General features: G+C 41.0%; 2 protein-coding genes and 1 pseudogene across 2 annotated transcripts; 2 read left to right on the plus strand and 1 right to left on the minus strand.

Moving 5' to 3' along the window:
- The first annotated feature begins 1247 nt into the window (after window positions 1-1247).
- On the plus strand, window positions 1248-2019 carry LOC106360810 (annotated as a pseudogene).
- A 118-nt stretch (window positions 2020-2137) lies between these two features.
- Window positions 2138-2993, minus strand: LOC111208490. The gene is made up of 2 exons (XM_022707527.2): window positions 2481-2993; window positions 2138-2405 (listed from the first exon to the last, which is right to left on the minus strand). Exons 1-2 carry the CDS (start codon window positions 2871-2873, stop codon window positions 2238-2240), a joined length of 561 nt encoding a protein of 186 aa, XP_022563248.1. The 5' UTR covers window positions 2874-2993; the 3' UTR covers window positions 2138-2237.
- Window positions 2994-5713: 2720 nt separating this feature from the next.
- On the plus strand, window positions 5714-8073 carry LOC106360811 (zinc finger CCCH domain-containing protein 47). The gene is made up of 2 exons (XM_013800479.3): window positions 5714-5932; window positions 6207-8073. The coding sequence occupies exon 2, from the start codon at window positions 6247-6249 to the stop codon at window positions 7870-7872; it is 1626 nt and encodes a 541-aa protein (XP_013655933.1). The 5' UTR covers window positions 5714-5932; window positions 6207-6246; the 3' UTR covers window positions 7873-8073.
- Window positions 8074-12635: the final 4562 nt, after the last annotated feature.

The raw sequence follows: 12635 nt of genomic DNA on the forward strand, positions 1-12635 counted from the left end.
CAGGCATATCTGGTCATTGAAATGCTCTTACTAAATATGAATAACAAAATTTATACAGTTACAAACCGAATAAAGTTTGAATTGAGAGTTTATATAAACAAAATTAAAACTCAAGATAACAACAATATATACTAACTTTTAACTAAAAACTAAGTGCTCTTTTTGTCAATTACCATATTTTTAAATTTTAACCAAGTCAAAATTAAATTACCCTATTTTGAAATAATGAAATTGAAACGTTAGTCGAACAAAGGTAACATTTATTTTTTGAGTTTCTTATAACGAAATCAAATTATATGATACGATACAATTCGATTGAACTACAATTAATGAAAAGGCCGAACATAATCTCTCAGTTTCCACTCGTCTGGATTTGGCACTGATTTTGATGGAAATCGGACAGCACAGCTCAACGCAAAAGCAAGTAGTAGTAGTAGTAAGAGTTTGACTGGCAAGAGTCTCTGTCACGTGTTCTTCAAAGCGCGTGTTTCCTGCCTGTCGTGGACTCGCACACGCGTAGAACGGCTACCGGTAGTCTGTCAGATTTTTTTAATGGTGGGTCCTGCTTTATCACTCCCCAACTCAAAACTTACCATAAAAATATAATTAAAACTATTTTATAATGAGAAATCGGCAAAAAAAACACTGAACTTTTCGGAAATTGCCAAAAAAAACCTGGACATATGGGCTAGCCAATAAAATCCTGAACTTTTGTTGACTTTACGGGTTTATTAAGAAACTTACGATTGACTGACCAGATAAACACACTGTTAACCGAGTTAACTGTTAATTAAGCGAACGTTAATTTTGGGTGTTAAAGTATACGACGTCGTTTCATCACTTTGTCTGATTTAAGACAAACGACGTCGTTTATATAGCTGTGTTATTAAAAATATGTGTTTCCAACGGCTCGAACTCGTGTACTCGGGTTTAATGGTAGGGGATTTTACCACTGAGCTAGTGGACTTTGCAATGGATATACGAACACAATTTCTTTTATTCTTCGAATCCGAGTTAAAGACAAATTAATGAAACGACGCGTTTTACATTAACTTTTTTATTAAAAAGATGGGGTTCCATCGACTCGAACTCGTGCACTCGGGTTTAATGGTAGGGATTTTTGCCACTGAGCTAGTGGACTTTGCAATGGATATACGAACACAGTTTCTTTTATTCTCTTTGGATCCGAGTTAAATGAATCAAAAAGAAACGACGGCGTTTTCTCCTCCGATTGGTATAAACCCTAAATGAGCGAAATCATAAATCCAGTTTGCGATTCAAGCTCGATTCTCTTCGATTTCGTCATTTAGAATCTTGATTCTCATCTCTTCTTCTTCGAGTATCGCATGATGAGTTCGGGTTGTGAGGATTCGTCTGTGAATACGATGGGAATTCGTGGTATCCCGGAGCAATGCGGCTGTGGTCGAAGAACTGGGATATACACATCAAAAACGAAGGTCAATCCAGGAAGAACTTTCTTTAGATGCCCAACGTTTCAAAATGTAAGTGTTTAATTTGATTGTGTTTAAGAAAAGAACATAAGATTCAATGGCTAGGTAGTCAGTGAGAAATTGTTTGAATATAAAGATTGTGTTCATGATTTGTGTCTAGGATCACTTGTATAAATGGGTAGATGAAACTGTCTACGAAGAGGTTCAAGATGCATTGCCAAAAGTTGAATGCTTTGCATCAGATGTTATGAAAATTAAAATGAAGATCGAAAGCATGAAAACCGTGGAGGACGACTTGAAAGAAGATGTCAGGAAGGCGAGCAATGAACTTAAGAAGCTGAATGTGATCATGAAAGTGGGTTTTTCGGTGGTTTGTTTAGGCGTTGTGATATGTCTTGTGTTGATCATGTTTGACAAAGCAGATGGGTTGTCTATGAATAACTACTAGGAGACTGTTTATGTAAGGCTATGTTTATGTAAGAATCATGGTTCATGTAAGGCTATGTTTTAAGACAATGTTTCAGTAATGTTTATGTTTTACTTCTTGATTGTTTATAGAAGGACAAAAGAACACACCAATGAACAGACCATCAAGATAAACAACATGATGAAAACACAAAGATAATAACCAACACTATCTTCATTGAGAGTTTCAAATTAAAACAGCAGGAAGAAGAAAGAAAAAAGGTAGTTCTTGTTCCAAAAGCATTCAGACAGAGACATCATCATAAACAACAGACAACGAAAGCATTCAGACAGAGACCATCATAAACAACACACAAGCATCTAAAAAAACCATCTTCCCCACGATGCTGTCTGTGATGCTTCAGCTTGTGAGGATTGACCTTCTGAAGATTGAGGAACTTCCCATGGTGATGCTTGAGCTTGTGAGGATTGATTTTGTGAGGTTTGAGCTTCTGAGGATTGAGCTTGTGACTCGCCAAAGTGTAGTCCCTGCAACATATAAATGAATTGTTAGACACATTACCGAGAGCTAAAAAACAATGAGATAGAAACTAAGACCCTAACCTGATATTTCCTTGGCCTGCCTCTTGGTTTCTTAGGTGGGCTCTCAACAAAAGCCTTCCGACATGTATTCTTGTAGCGCCCTTCTTCTTTGCAATTAGAGCATGTCATTACCATGTTCGCACGACTCAGCTTGGTTGTAGACACTGTCTCATTGGTTCCCTTCTTTCGATCATGGTTTTTAGGCCTACCAGGCTTGCCATTTCGATTAGGTGGTGGAATCACACCTAATCTATTGGTCCGAGGCCACTCTATCATCCCATTTACAGGTCTGATCCCAAAACTGTAGGTTTCACGCCACTTAGAGGTTGTGTAGAAAGGAGCAACAAATTTAGAGAGTTTTCTTCCCACGCCAAGGATGACCTTAGCAGCATGGATGCATGGAATACCATTCATTTGCCAGCTTCGACATGCACAAGTCTCATTCTCCAAATTCACCACATATGACTGGTCTCTATCTTCCACCTCAGTCTCTGGCCCAATTGCCCAACGCAGACTGGTCTCTATCTTCCACCTCAGTCTCTACCGTTCCCATTTTCCAATCCCAAATCCAAGGCCAAACGCTTCACAAACCAATCCCAGTTTGTATCATTCTCTATCTCCACTACAACCCAAGCAATAGCGACAATCCTATTGTCTCCATCTCTTCCAACCGCAGCCAACAACTGTCCCTTAATGTCCCATTTCAAAAAGGCTCCATCTAAGCCAATAACATGCCTACAAGTCTTCTTTCATGCTTCCTTTTGTGCTTGGAAACACATGTAGAGTCTTTAGAACCGCTGCTTGCTTCCAACCGTGGCTCCTGGTATGGTCTCAATTTCCATGGTTGATCCAGGATTGCTTCTCAATATCTCTGCTTGGTAATCCCATATTTTATCAAAATGCTCCTCATGGGTCTTCCTCCTTTCTTTCATCACCTTCGTCTTGGCCTTAATGCATGAGTTTTCTAAAACTTCCATCTTATACTCCCTCAATATCTCAGCCTGTATCTCCTTTGTTGTGAGCTTAGGATTTAGCCTTAACCTCTCAGCAAATAGACTTGCAATTGCTGACCTCTTAAGTATCTTCGAATACCCTGTCCTCTCACACTTATGGTCATTGATGTATGTCTTTACCATCAACTTCTGTTTCCTCCTATCATACGAACAGTAGACCATCCAGGGACAAGGAGCCTCATCATCTCTCATCTCAGCGGCACATTTTGCACCCATCTTCAAGCTACTGGATCTGTAGTACTTGATGTTGTATCTGGTTTTCAGGGTATACCTCAGACACGCATGTTTGAAGTCCTCAGCATCTGAAAATGTCTTGCCTAGCTGAAGGAGCTCCTCTGGATCAGTGTCTTCTCTGTAAGCTTGCGCAGGTCTCATCTCCTCTTCATTCTCATCATCTGATGACAGAGGATCAGGGATTTTATCATCATCCCATGCATCATCATCGCCTTCGTCTTCATCAACCTCACAGTCATCATTTTTTGCTTTATCACCAAAATAAAGACTCAAATCTGTACAACCAACTTCCTCAATGCCAGCAATACCGTTCTCATCTTCCCTACCATCATCACCTATATTCCCAAATTCCTCAATCTGGAGAAATTCTTCTCTGTCACCACCATCATCACCTAGACTCCTCTCCGAGTTTACCTTCTGCTTCTTCGATTGTCTAGGAGACACAGGCGACCCGCCATATGAAGTTCCCCGAATTGTATTCTTCGCAACTGTTGATGCCAACATCTCAGTCTCTGGCCATTCTTCTCTGTCATCACCAGAAGGAGCCACATTTACCTTCTGCTTCTTCGAAACTGTTGATGCCAACATCTCAGTCTCTGGCCTTTCTTCTCTGTCATCACCAGAAGGAGCCACATTTACCTTTTGCTTCTTCGAAACTCTAGGAGACAGAGTTGAACCACGCCTCGTGGCCTTCACCGGAGATGACGCAGGCGACCCATATGAAGTTCCCCTCCTCGTGGTCTTCTCCGGAGATGATGCAGGCGACCCATATGAAGTTCCCCGCCTAGTCTTCGACGCCTTTGACACCTCTGTAGATGCCAACATCGATATCCCTTCAACGCTTTTACGAATCCTCGATCTCTCCAGCGATGACAAACTCACAGAAGCATCGCGTTCTCCACCCTTCTTCGACTCTTGAACCGCTTCGTCACTCCCATAATCGAAATTCCTCATCGCTCCGAAAATCATTACCTCCCTTCCATTCCTTGTGAACTTCGTCTTTACCATCTCTACAAGAGAAATCCCCAAATCGATTTGAGAAATTAGGGTTAGGTTCAAACACGGGTTTCATTTTGTTTGATTGCAATCAAACACATCTTTTGATCAATAAAAATAAACATGTGTGATAACCTTCCAAAAAGTCCACTAGCTCAGTGGCAATACCCCCTTACGACCACGAGTGCACGGGTTCGGGTCCAGGAAACAACAATTTTAATTAAGCAAAACGACGTCGTCTTGAGATTTTGTGTTTAACAAAACAACTGAATGAAACGACGTAGTTTCACTAAACGGCAGTAATTAACGGTGAGTTAACATTGTCTTAACTGTCGGTTAACGGTGTGTTAATCTGGTTAGTCAACCGTAAGTTTGTGAATTAACTAAAAACGTCAACAAAAGATCAGGGTTTTATTGGTCAGGTTAGAGTACATGTGTCTTTTGGCAATTTCCGAAAAGTTCAGTGTTTTTTTTGGCCGATTTCTCATTTTATAATAATATTTAGTTTTAATTAAATGATTAGTTGGTTTCCTTGTCAAAAAATTTAACTTAAACTATTAACCATCTCCATCCAGAAATATAATTTAAACTATAAAATTACAAAAAAAAAAAAGTAGATGCTTAGTTGATTTCCTTTTCAAAAGTTATAACTAAAACTATCAACCATCTCCACCCAGAAATATAGTTAAAACTATAAATTTAGAAACAAAAAAAACCAAGTAGATGATTAGTTGATTTCCTTGTCAAAAAAATAAAACTCAAGCTAGTAAGTAGTAACCATGTCCACCCAGAAATATAATCAGTACTATAAACTTATAAAAACAAGTAGATGATTAGTTGATTTCCATGTCAACTTCACGGAAAAAATACAAAAGAATTTAAGTAGAAAAGTCAGCAGAAGAGCGACATCCTCACCTTTGAAAGTTTGGTTTCAACTTTTTAGACTTTTTGACCTAATAAACCATTTCTATGACGAGGAATTAAAACTATATTATACTAAAAAAACAAAATAAAAAAAATGAAATAAATAAAGAAAGGAAGAGGAAAGAAAGAAGGCAGCTTCCTCTCTCCTTCATCGCAACGAAGCTCAAGCACCTTTAAAGAAAAGTCCTTCATAGTCTCTCTCAACCCCCCATTCTTCTTATAAACCCCCCCCATCTCTCCACTTGTTTCATTCATTCATCACCCAACTCTCTCCAAACTTTCTTCTCTCCAACTTTCAATTCCAAGGTTTGTATCTCCTCAATCTTCTTCAATCTCGTTTAGGTTACAAGCTTTGATTTTTCTAGAAATTCGCTGGATTTTAGTTTTCTTGAAACTTTATCTTTGACCCCCTTTTTTGCATTTAGAAGTTTTCAACGAAGAAGAAAGAGTAGTAGAAACGGTCGTTGGCTTGTCTTAGTACAAAAGTACTTAACTTTAATTATAATAGAATCTTAGAAAACAGATAAAGTTACTAGAAACAGAGCTTTTAATTAACAGTTTTCTCATATATCATGTGCAGAGTTATAAGAAACAGAGCAACCTCTGTTTTTTTTTCCACAATGGGTCTCCTCGAATACGCCGCCTGTGATGATCTTCCATCGTTCCAGAGAGAGATCGAAGAGAAAGGTCTAGACTTGGACGAGCCAGGGCTCTGGTACTGCAAAAAGCTCGGGTCTAACAAGATGGGTCTCGAACAGAGGACGCCGCTAATGGTTGCTGCCATGTACGGAAGCAAAAAGGTTCTGTCTTTCATCGTTTCCTCCGGAAAATCCGACGTGAACAGAGCTTGCGGCGAAGAGAGAGTCACCGCGCTTCACTGCGCTGTCGCTGGATGCTCTGTGAATATGGTTGAAGTCATCAACGCTTTGCTTGATGCTTCTGCTTCGGCTAGTGCCGTTGATGCTAATGGGAACCATCCTCTGGATCTGTTCGTTAGGGTTTCGCGGTTTGTGGCTTCTCCGAGGAAGAAAGCTGTTGAGATGCTGCTGAGAGGAGGTGGAATGATCAATGAAGCTGTTGAAGAAGAAGAAGAGGTGAAGATAGTGTCTAAGTATCCAGCTGATGCGTCATTACCGGACATAAACGAAGGTGTCTACGGAAGCGATGAGTTTAGGATGTATAGCTTTAAGGTTAAGCCGTGTTCGAGAGCTTACTCTCACGATTGGACGGAGTGTGCCTTTGTTCACCCTGGCGAGAACGCGAGGAGGAGAGATCCGAGGAAGTATCCTTACACTTGTGTCCCCTGTCCTGAGTTCCGCAAAGGGTCTTGTCCTAAAGGAGATTCTTGCGAGTACGCTCACGGCGTTTTCGAGTCGTGGCTTCACCCTGCTCAGTACAAGACGCGGCTTTGTAAAGATGAGACGGGTTGCGCGAGGAAAGTCTGTTTCTTTGCTCATAAACGTGAGGAGATGAGACCGGTTAATGCTTCGACTGGCTCTGCTGTGTCTCAATCTCCGCTGGAGATGATGCCTGGTTTGTACTCTTCAGGTGCTGCGACACGTCCTGTCTCTCCGATGAGTAGTAGTGTTGGTTCTTCTCCGAGAAACGGTGGGTCGTGGCAGAACAGAGTTAATTCTCTGTCTCCACCTGCTCTGCATCTCAATGGTGGAAGTAGATTGAAATCTACACTGAGTGCTAGAGACATGGATATGGAGATGGAGTTGGAGATGAGACTTAGAGGTTTCAACAATGTTGAAGAGACTTTTGGGTCTTATGTCTCCTCCCCAAGTAGGAACTCTCAGATGAGCCACCAGCATTACCCTTCTTCACCGGTAAGGCAGCAACAGCCTCCTCCTCACCACTTTGACTCTTCAGCAGCTGTGGCAGCTGCAGTGATGAACGCGAGATCATCTGCGTTTGCGAAACGCAGCTTGAGTTTCAAACCTCAAGTAGCATCATCGCCATCGAATCTTTCGGATTGGGGATCGCCGAGTGGGAAGCTGGACTGGGGAGTGCAAGGAGATGAGCTGAGTAAGATGAGAAGAAGTGTTTCATTTGGAATCCATGGAGACAACAACGGTAACAATGCAGGGAGAGATTATAGGAACGAGCCAGATGTTTCTTGGGTTAACTCTTTGGTTAAAGACAGTGTGGTGTCTGAGAGAGGCTTTGGGATGAATGAGAGGGTGAGGATAATGTCTTGGGCTGAGCAGATGTACAGAGAGAAGGAGCAGACTGTGGTGTAAACACACACACAGAGAAACTTGTTTATTCTTTAATCTTTTGTTACTTTTTTAATTGTTGCTGTTAGTATATGATTTGTAGTCACGATGAGATAGAAAGATAACCGGACTAATAGCTTATTAGTCTCTCTATATTTGTCATTTTTCTTGTAATTTCAAACTATGAAATTGTCTAGCAATAATAAAAGACATTACTTCTGTTTATCTCTTCTTCCTGTTACTTGTACATAGTGATGACAACTGAATTGTCCCGCTCCGCCTCGGGGTTTGTTGTCAAGTGGGTTTGTCCCACGGAGCCGCAGTCTCTGAAAAGTTTGACCCACCCCGCACAACGTATGGGCTTAGCCGGTCGGCAAGTGGGATGGGCATTCTTCCATTGTATGCGCATACCCAGCATTAGTTTGAGCAAAACTTGTTTCATTAATCATGATTTATAATAAGTTTGATTCAAGTTACAATTAGTCACTGTTACAAGAACTGAGACGAACTTTAGTCATACATTATTAAGGTTGATTGAAGTTACAAGTTGCCATTATTCATAAGACATAACAAAAGTGAAGTCCTCGAATTGTACACCTATCTTCTTATAACATTCTTATATCATGTCTACTGAGAAGAAGAAATTATACATGTGAGCCTCTCTTGTCGATGAGTGGAAAAAATGAAGAAGATAACTTAATGAAAGGGAAGAAGAAGAACCGTCATACTTGGCAAAAACAAGATGAATCGACTGATAAGAAAGAAAAAGCTCTGTCGTGTTCAGCTCTTCATCTCTCTCGAGCACGCAAAAAGACTCAAATGGCTCTTCAACTCAACTAAAACTCAACCCAATTCCGGGCGGGACAAGTTCGCGAGGCCCGCTTAATAATGAACCCGGAAAAATGCTGTCCAAACCCTCCCCACGACAAGATTCTACGGTCCAGGTCCTCATCTGCCCTCTCCACTTGTACAAATGAGTTTTCATATGTTTTGGCACTTCATACTAGTATGGCCAGAACGTTTTACACCGATAGACAACCAAATTGCAAGAGTGTATGCTTTTCTATTTTTGGGCTTTGATCAGATGTGGCCCATTATTGATCCATATGTGCGACTTGTTTCCTGTAATGATCTTTATTTCGCTTTTGGGATTTTTATGAGAATTTATTAGATTTTGGGCTCCTCTTTCGAATCACAATAACATGCACAGTACCAACCGCATGGATGTTCATGCGCCTAGTTAGAAGATTGTCGTTACTGTGGAAAGAAGATTGGATTACATATAATGGGCTTCAAAACATACCTTATGTTACTTATCCTTTACAAAACTAATTATTTAAACATTAAAAGGAGTTCTCCACCCTTCTATCATAAATCACTTGCATTGAAATTATGCTCTCCTTTTGTGTGTCATAGTGTGATATTTTTGGAAAATATGATTAGGATTTCGAGGAATACAAGTTAATATATGGACTTCTCTGTAGACTCAAATAAAATTTACTTCAACGAGACCGCGGTACACAAGCCATCAGAAGCTTTGCTGCATAAACGAAAAAACTATTTTCATTACTTTTGATATGACAAGTGTGTAAAGTAAAAGTACATTCAATTCTTAGTGTTTTGCTTGACTCCACCATATATTATATATCGGTTTATCATTCAGATTCTTTCATCACCATCTTTTTCACATTATTCAAATTGACATATTATAAAGAGTGCAACTGGTTAGTCACTCATCCGAATAAAACAAGCTATGTACAATGTCTTTGGGAATGTAGAGTCTAGATTCCCTTTGGACATTTAGAAACATAGTTTCCAGACATGATATATCTGATCATTAAATAAATGGATAAGGTGAAGTTTAATAAAGTCTATTTTGAAAATTTTCATCAATATAGTAGAGTGTTCATAGTCTTAATAAGACATTGCTACAGACTTTATAAGACAAACGTGTGCCTCAGACACATCATACGCACATGGTGAACTTCAAGCAAAATAGTCGTCGAAATAAAATGGACATGTATAAGTGTGTCAGTGTGTGTCTGACTCACACAAACCAAAAATACAAAAGGTTAGGGTTAGGTTCTGGCTTTGGTTCAAAGCAACAAGGAGTCAAATATTGAACTAACAACTAAAGCTAAATGCACTCGTATTAAAGTTCACAATACCTGCCAAAAAAATATAGATATGTTATAAATATGTAGAATATGATGATGTATATAAAATGGATTGGTAATGGTTGGTCTGTTTCTATAATGTATGTGTATTATGAGGAGATTCCTTAGCCTTTACTTTTCTCAAATAGAAAGCTTCATATATCATTTAGAATATCTTACTTATCCTTTTTATTTTACTTTTACTTTTACTTTTCCAAGAGGAAAATATAATTTTATCCTCTTAAGGACCACGGATGCTTCACCCAACATGCGATGGCCGATGGACGATGTTAAGAATGTATTTGATATATCTTTTACAATATACACGAGGACATATATACAAAGCTCATAGGTCATCCCATAACTATACATTCCTAAAACAGAGGAATTCAAATCATAGAAGATATTCTCGAGATATATGGGATATCTCTTACACGTCCCCTCAAGATGGAGCCGGTGAAACCACTCTAATCTTGTTTCTTAGTTCCAAGAATCTTGTAGCGGTTTAGTTAACGCATCAGCCAGTTGGTCGCGAGTATGAATGTGAGCGACCAATAGCGCTCCACGCTGAACTTGATTCCGCACAAAGTGGTAATCGAGGGCTATGTGTTTCATGCGCGAGTGAAACACATGATTTGCACAGAGAAATGTGGCACCTACATTGTCACAAAAGATTACGGGGGCAGATGGTAGAGATACTCCAAGTTCAGAGAGGACGCTGCATATCCAGTTTATCTCAGAAGTTGCATTCGCCACAGCTCGATACTCAGCTTCGGTGGAAGATCTCGCAACACCATTTTGTTTCCGTGAGGACCAAGAAACAGGGTGTCTGCCAAGGTAGATGATGTATGAGTTGGTGGAGACATAATCATCGGAGTCACCAGCCCAGTCCGAGTCTGAATATGCCTGAAGAACCATGTTGTTATGCGCAGAGAAGAAGATACCGTGCGTTGGTGTTCCAGCGAGGTACCGGAGTATTCTTTTTGCTGCCTGCCAGTGATCTTCCGTGGGCATGTGCATGAACTGTGAGAGTTTGTTAACCGCGAAGGCAATGTCGAGGCGTGTGAATTGAAGGTACTGGAGACTTCCTATCAGCCGACGATACTTTGTCGCATCAGATAGAGTAGTGCCAGAGCGGAGATGCAGTTTCGGTGAAGAGGCCATCGGAGAGGTGACAGGTTTGGCGTTCATCATGTCGTATCGATGCAGAAGGTCTAATATGTACTTCCTTTGATTGAGATGAAGGCCACTTGCAGACCGATGAGCCTCAATACCAAGAAAGTAGTTTAGATCTTTTGGGTCTTTGATTGAGAACCTTTCCGCCATAAGTTCCAATAACCGTTGGATGCCTTCAGCGGAGTTGCCGGTGACTAGGATATCGTCAACGTAGATAAGAACATAGAGGGACTGATTTCCCGAGCAAAGGATGAACAGAGAAGTGTCCGCTAATGAGTTGCGAAACCCCAGGCTGAGTAAAAAGTTGCGTAGTTCAACATACCAAGCTCTCGGTGCTTGTTTAAGGCCATACACTGCTTTGTGAAGGCGCCAGACATGATCCGGTTTTTCAACATCGATGTATCCTGGAGGTTGATCCATGTATACCTCATCAGTTAACGTCCCTTGCAGGAAAGCATTGTTGACGTCTAGCTGCTTTATAGGCCATGAATTGCTGACGGCAATATCCAGAACAAGATGCAGTGTAGTAGACTTGATCACAGGGCTGAAGGTCTGAACATAGTCTCGACCAAACTGTTGGTTGTATCCTTTTGCAACTAGGCGCAATTTGCAGCAGCGGTGAGTGCCGTTGGCATGATACTTGTTCGTATAAAGCCATCTGCAACCAACAACATTTTGGTGAGGTTGTCGTGGTACAAGCTCAAATGTACCATTGCGTGTAAAAGCATCAATTTCAGTTGACATGGACGCTCTCCATCGTTTGTCTTTCAAAGCTTGAGCCACAGTCTGTGGTTCAGCAGGAGCAGATGAGGAGAGAGTTGTGGAATAGTTGTAGCGAGGATTAGGTCGTGTGATCTGATTCTTCCTGCGAGTGACCATGGGATGGTTATTTGGTTACGGAGGAGCGGCAGCAGGGGCAGGAGGTGCTTGAGGTGATGATGTAGTTGATGCCGATTGTTGTTGAGACTGAGCCGAAGGGATCGCGTGAGACGCGTCAGAGGTGGCGTCTGGTATAGGATCTTCACTCACACTATCACTGTTAGTAACACTAGGCAAAGAGTTTGAAGAATTAACATGTTCCGTCGAGTGAGAATCAGAGCCCGAGGTGCCCGTTTGCTCCATGAGTGGCGGTTGTGGTGTAGTTTGAGGTGGGTTCGGTGGGTGAGGAGTGAAAGGAATCGTAGTTACTAGAGGAGTTGGGTATGAAGGTGAGGTTGGTGGTGGTTGTGTACTCGGGTGAGGAAGCGTTCTCGTCTTGAAAGGGAAGACATGTTCGTCAAACCGGACATGGCGAGACACATAAATGCGACCAATGTTCTGTTGAAGACAAAGATATGCACTTTGTGTCTGAGAATAGCCAATGAAGACACACGGAGTGGATCGATCCTCAAGCTTGTGACTCGTATACGGCCGTAGCCAAGGGAAGCAGAGGATCCCGAAGACGCGAGTCTTATT

Source organism: Brassica napus, chromosome C8, assembly GCF_020379485.1.
Source record: "Brassica napus cultivar Da-Ae chromosome C8, Da-Ae, whole genome shotgun sequence".
NCBI classification, from domain to species: Eukaryota; Viridiplantae; Streptophyta; class Magnoliopsida; order Brassicales; family Brassicaceae; genus Brassica; species Brassica napus.

What these genes read in the sequence shown, in the direction of transcription:
- LOC111208490 (XM_022707527.2), bottom strand. Translation starts at nt 2,873, where the DNA reads ATGAATGGTATTCCATGCATCCATGCTGCTAAGGTCATCCTTGGCGTG. An exon ending in GCAGGCCAAGGAAATATCAG is followed by an intron (nt 2,406 to 2,480) that starts GTTAGGGTCTTA and finishes TATATGTTGCAG; the next exon opens with GGACTACACTTTGGCGAGTC.
- LOC106360811 (XM_013800479.3), top strand. Translation starts at nt 6,247, where the DNA reads ATGGGTCTCCTCGAATACGCCGCCTGTGATGATCTTCCATCGTTCCAG.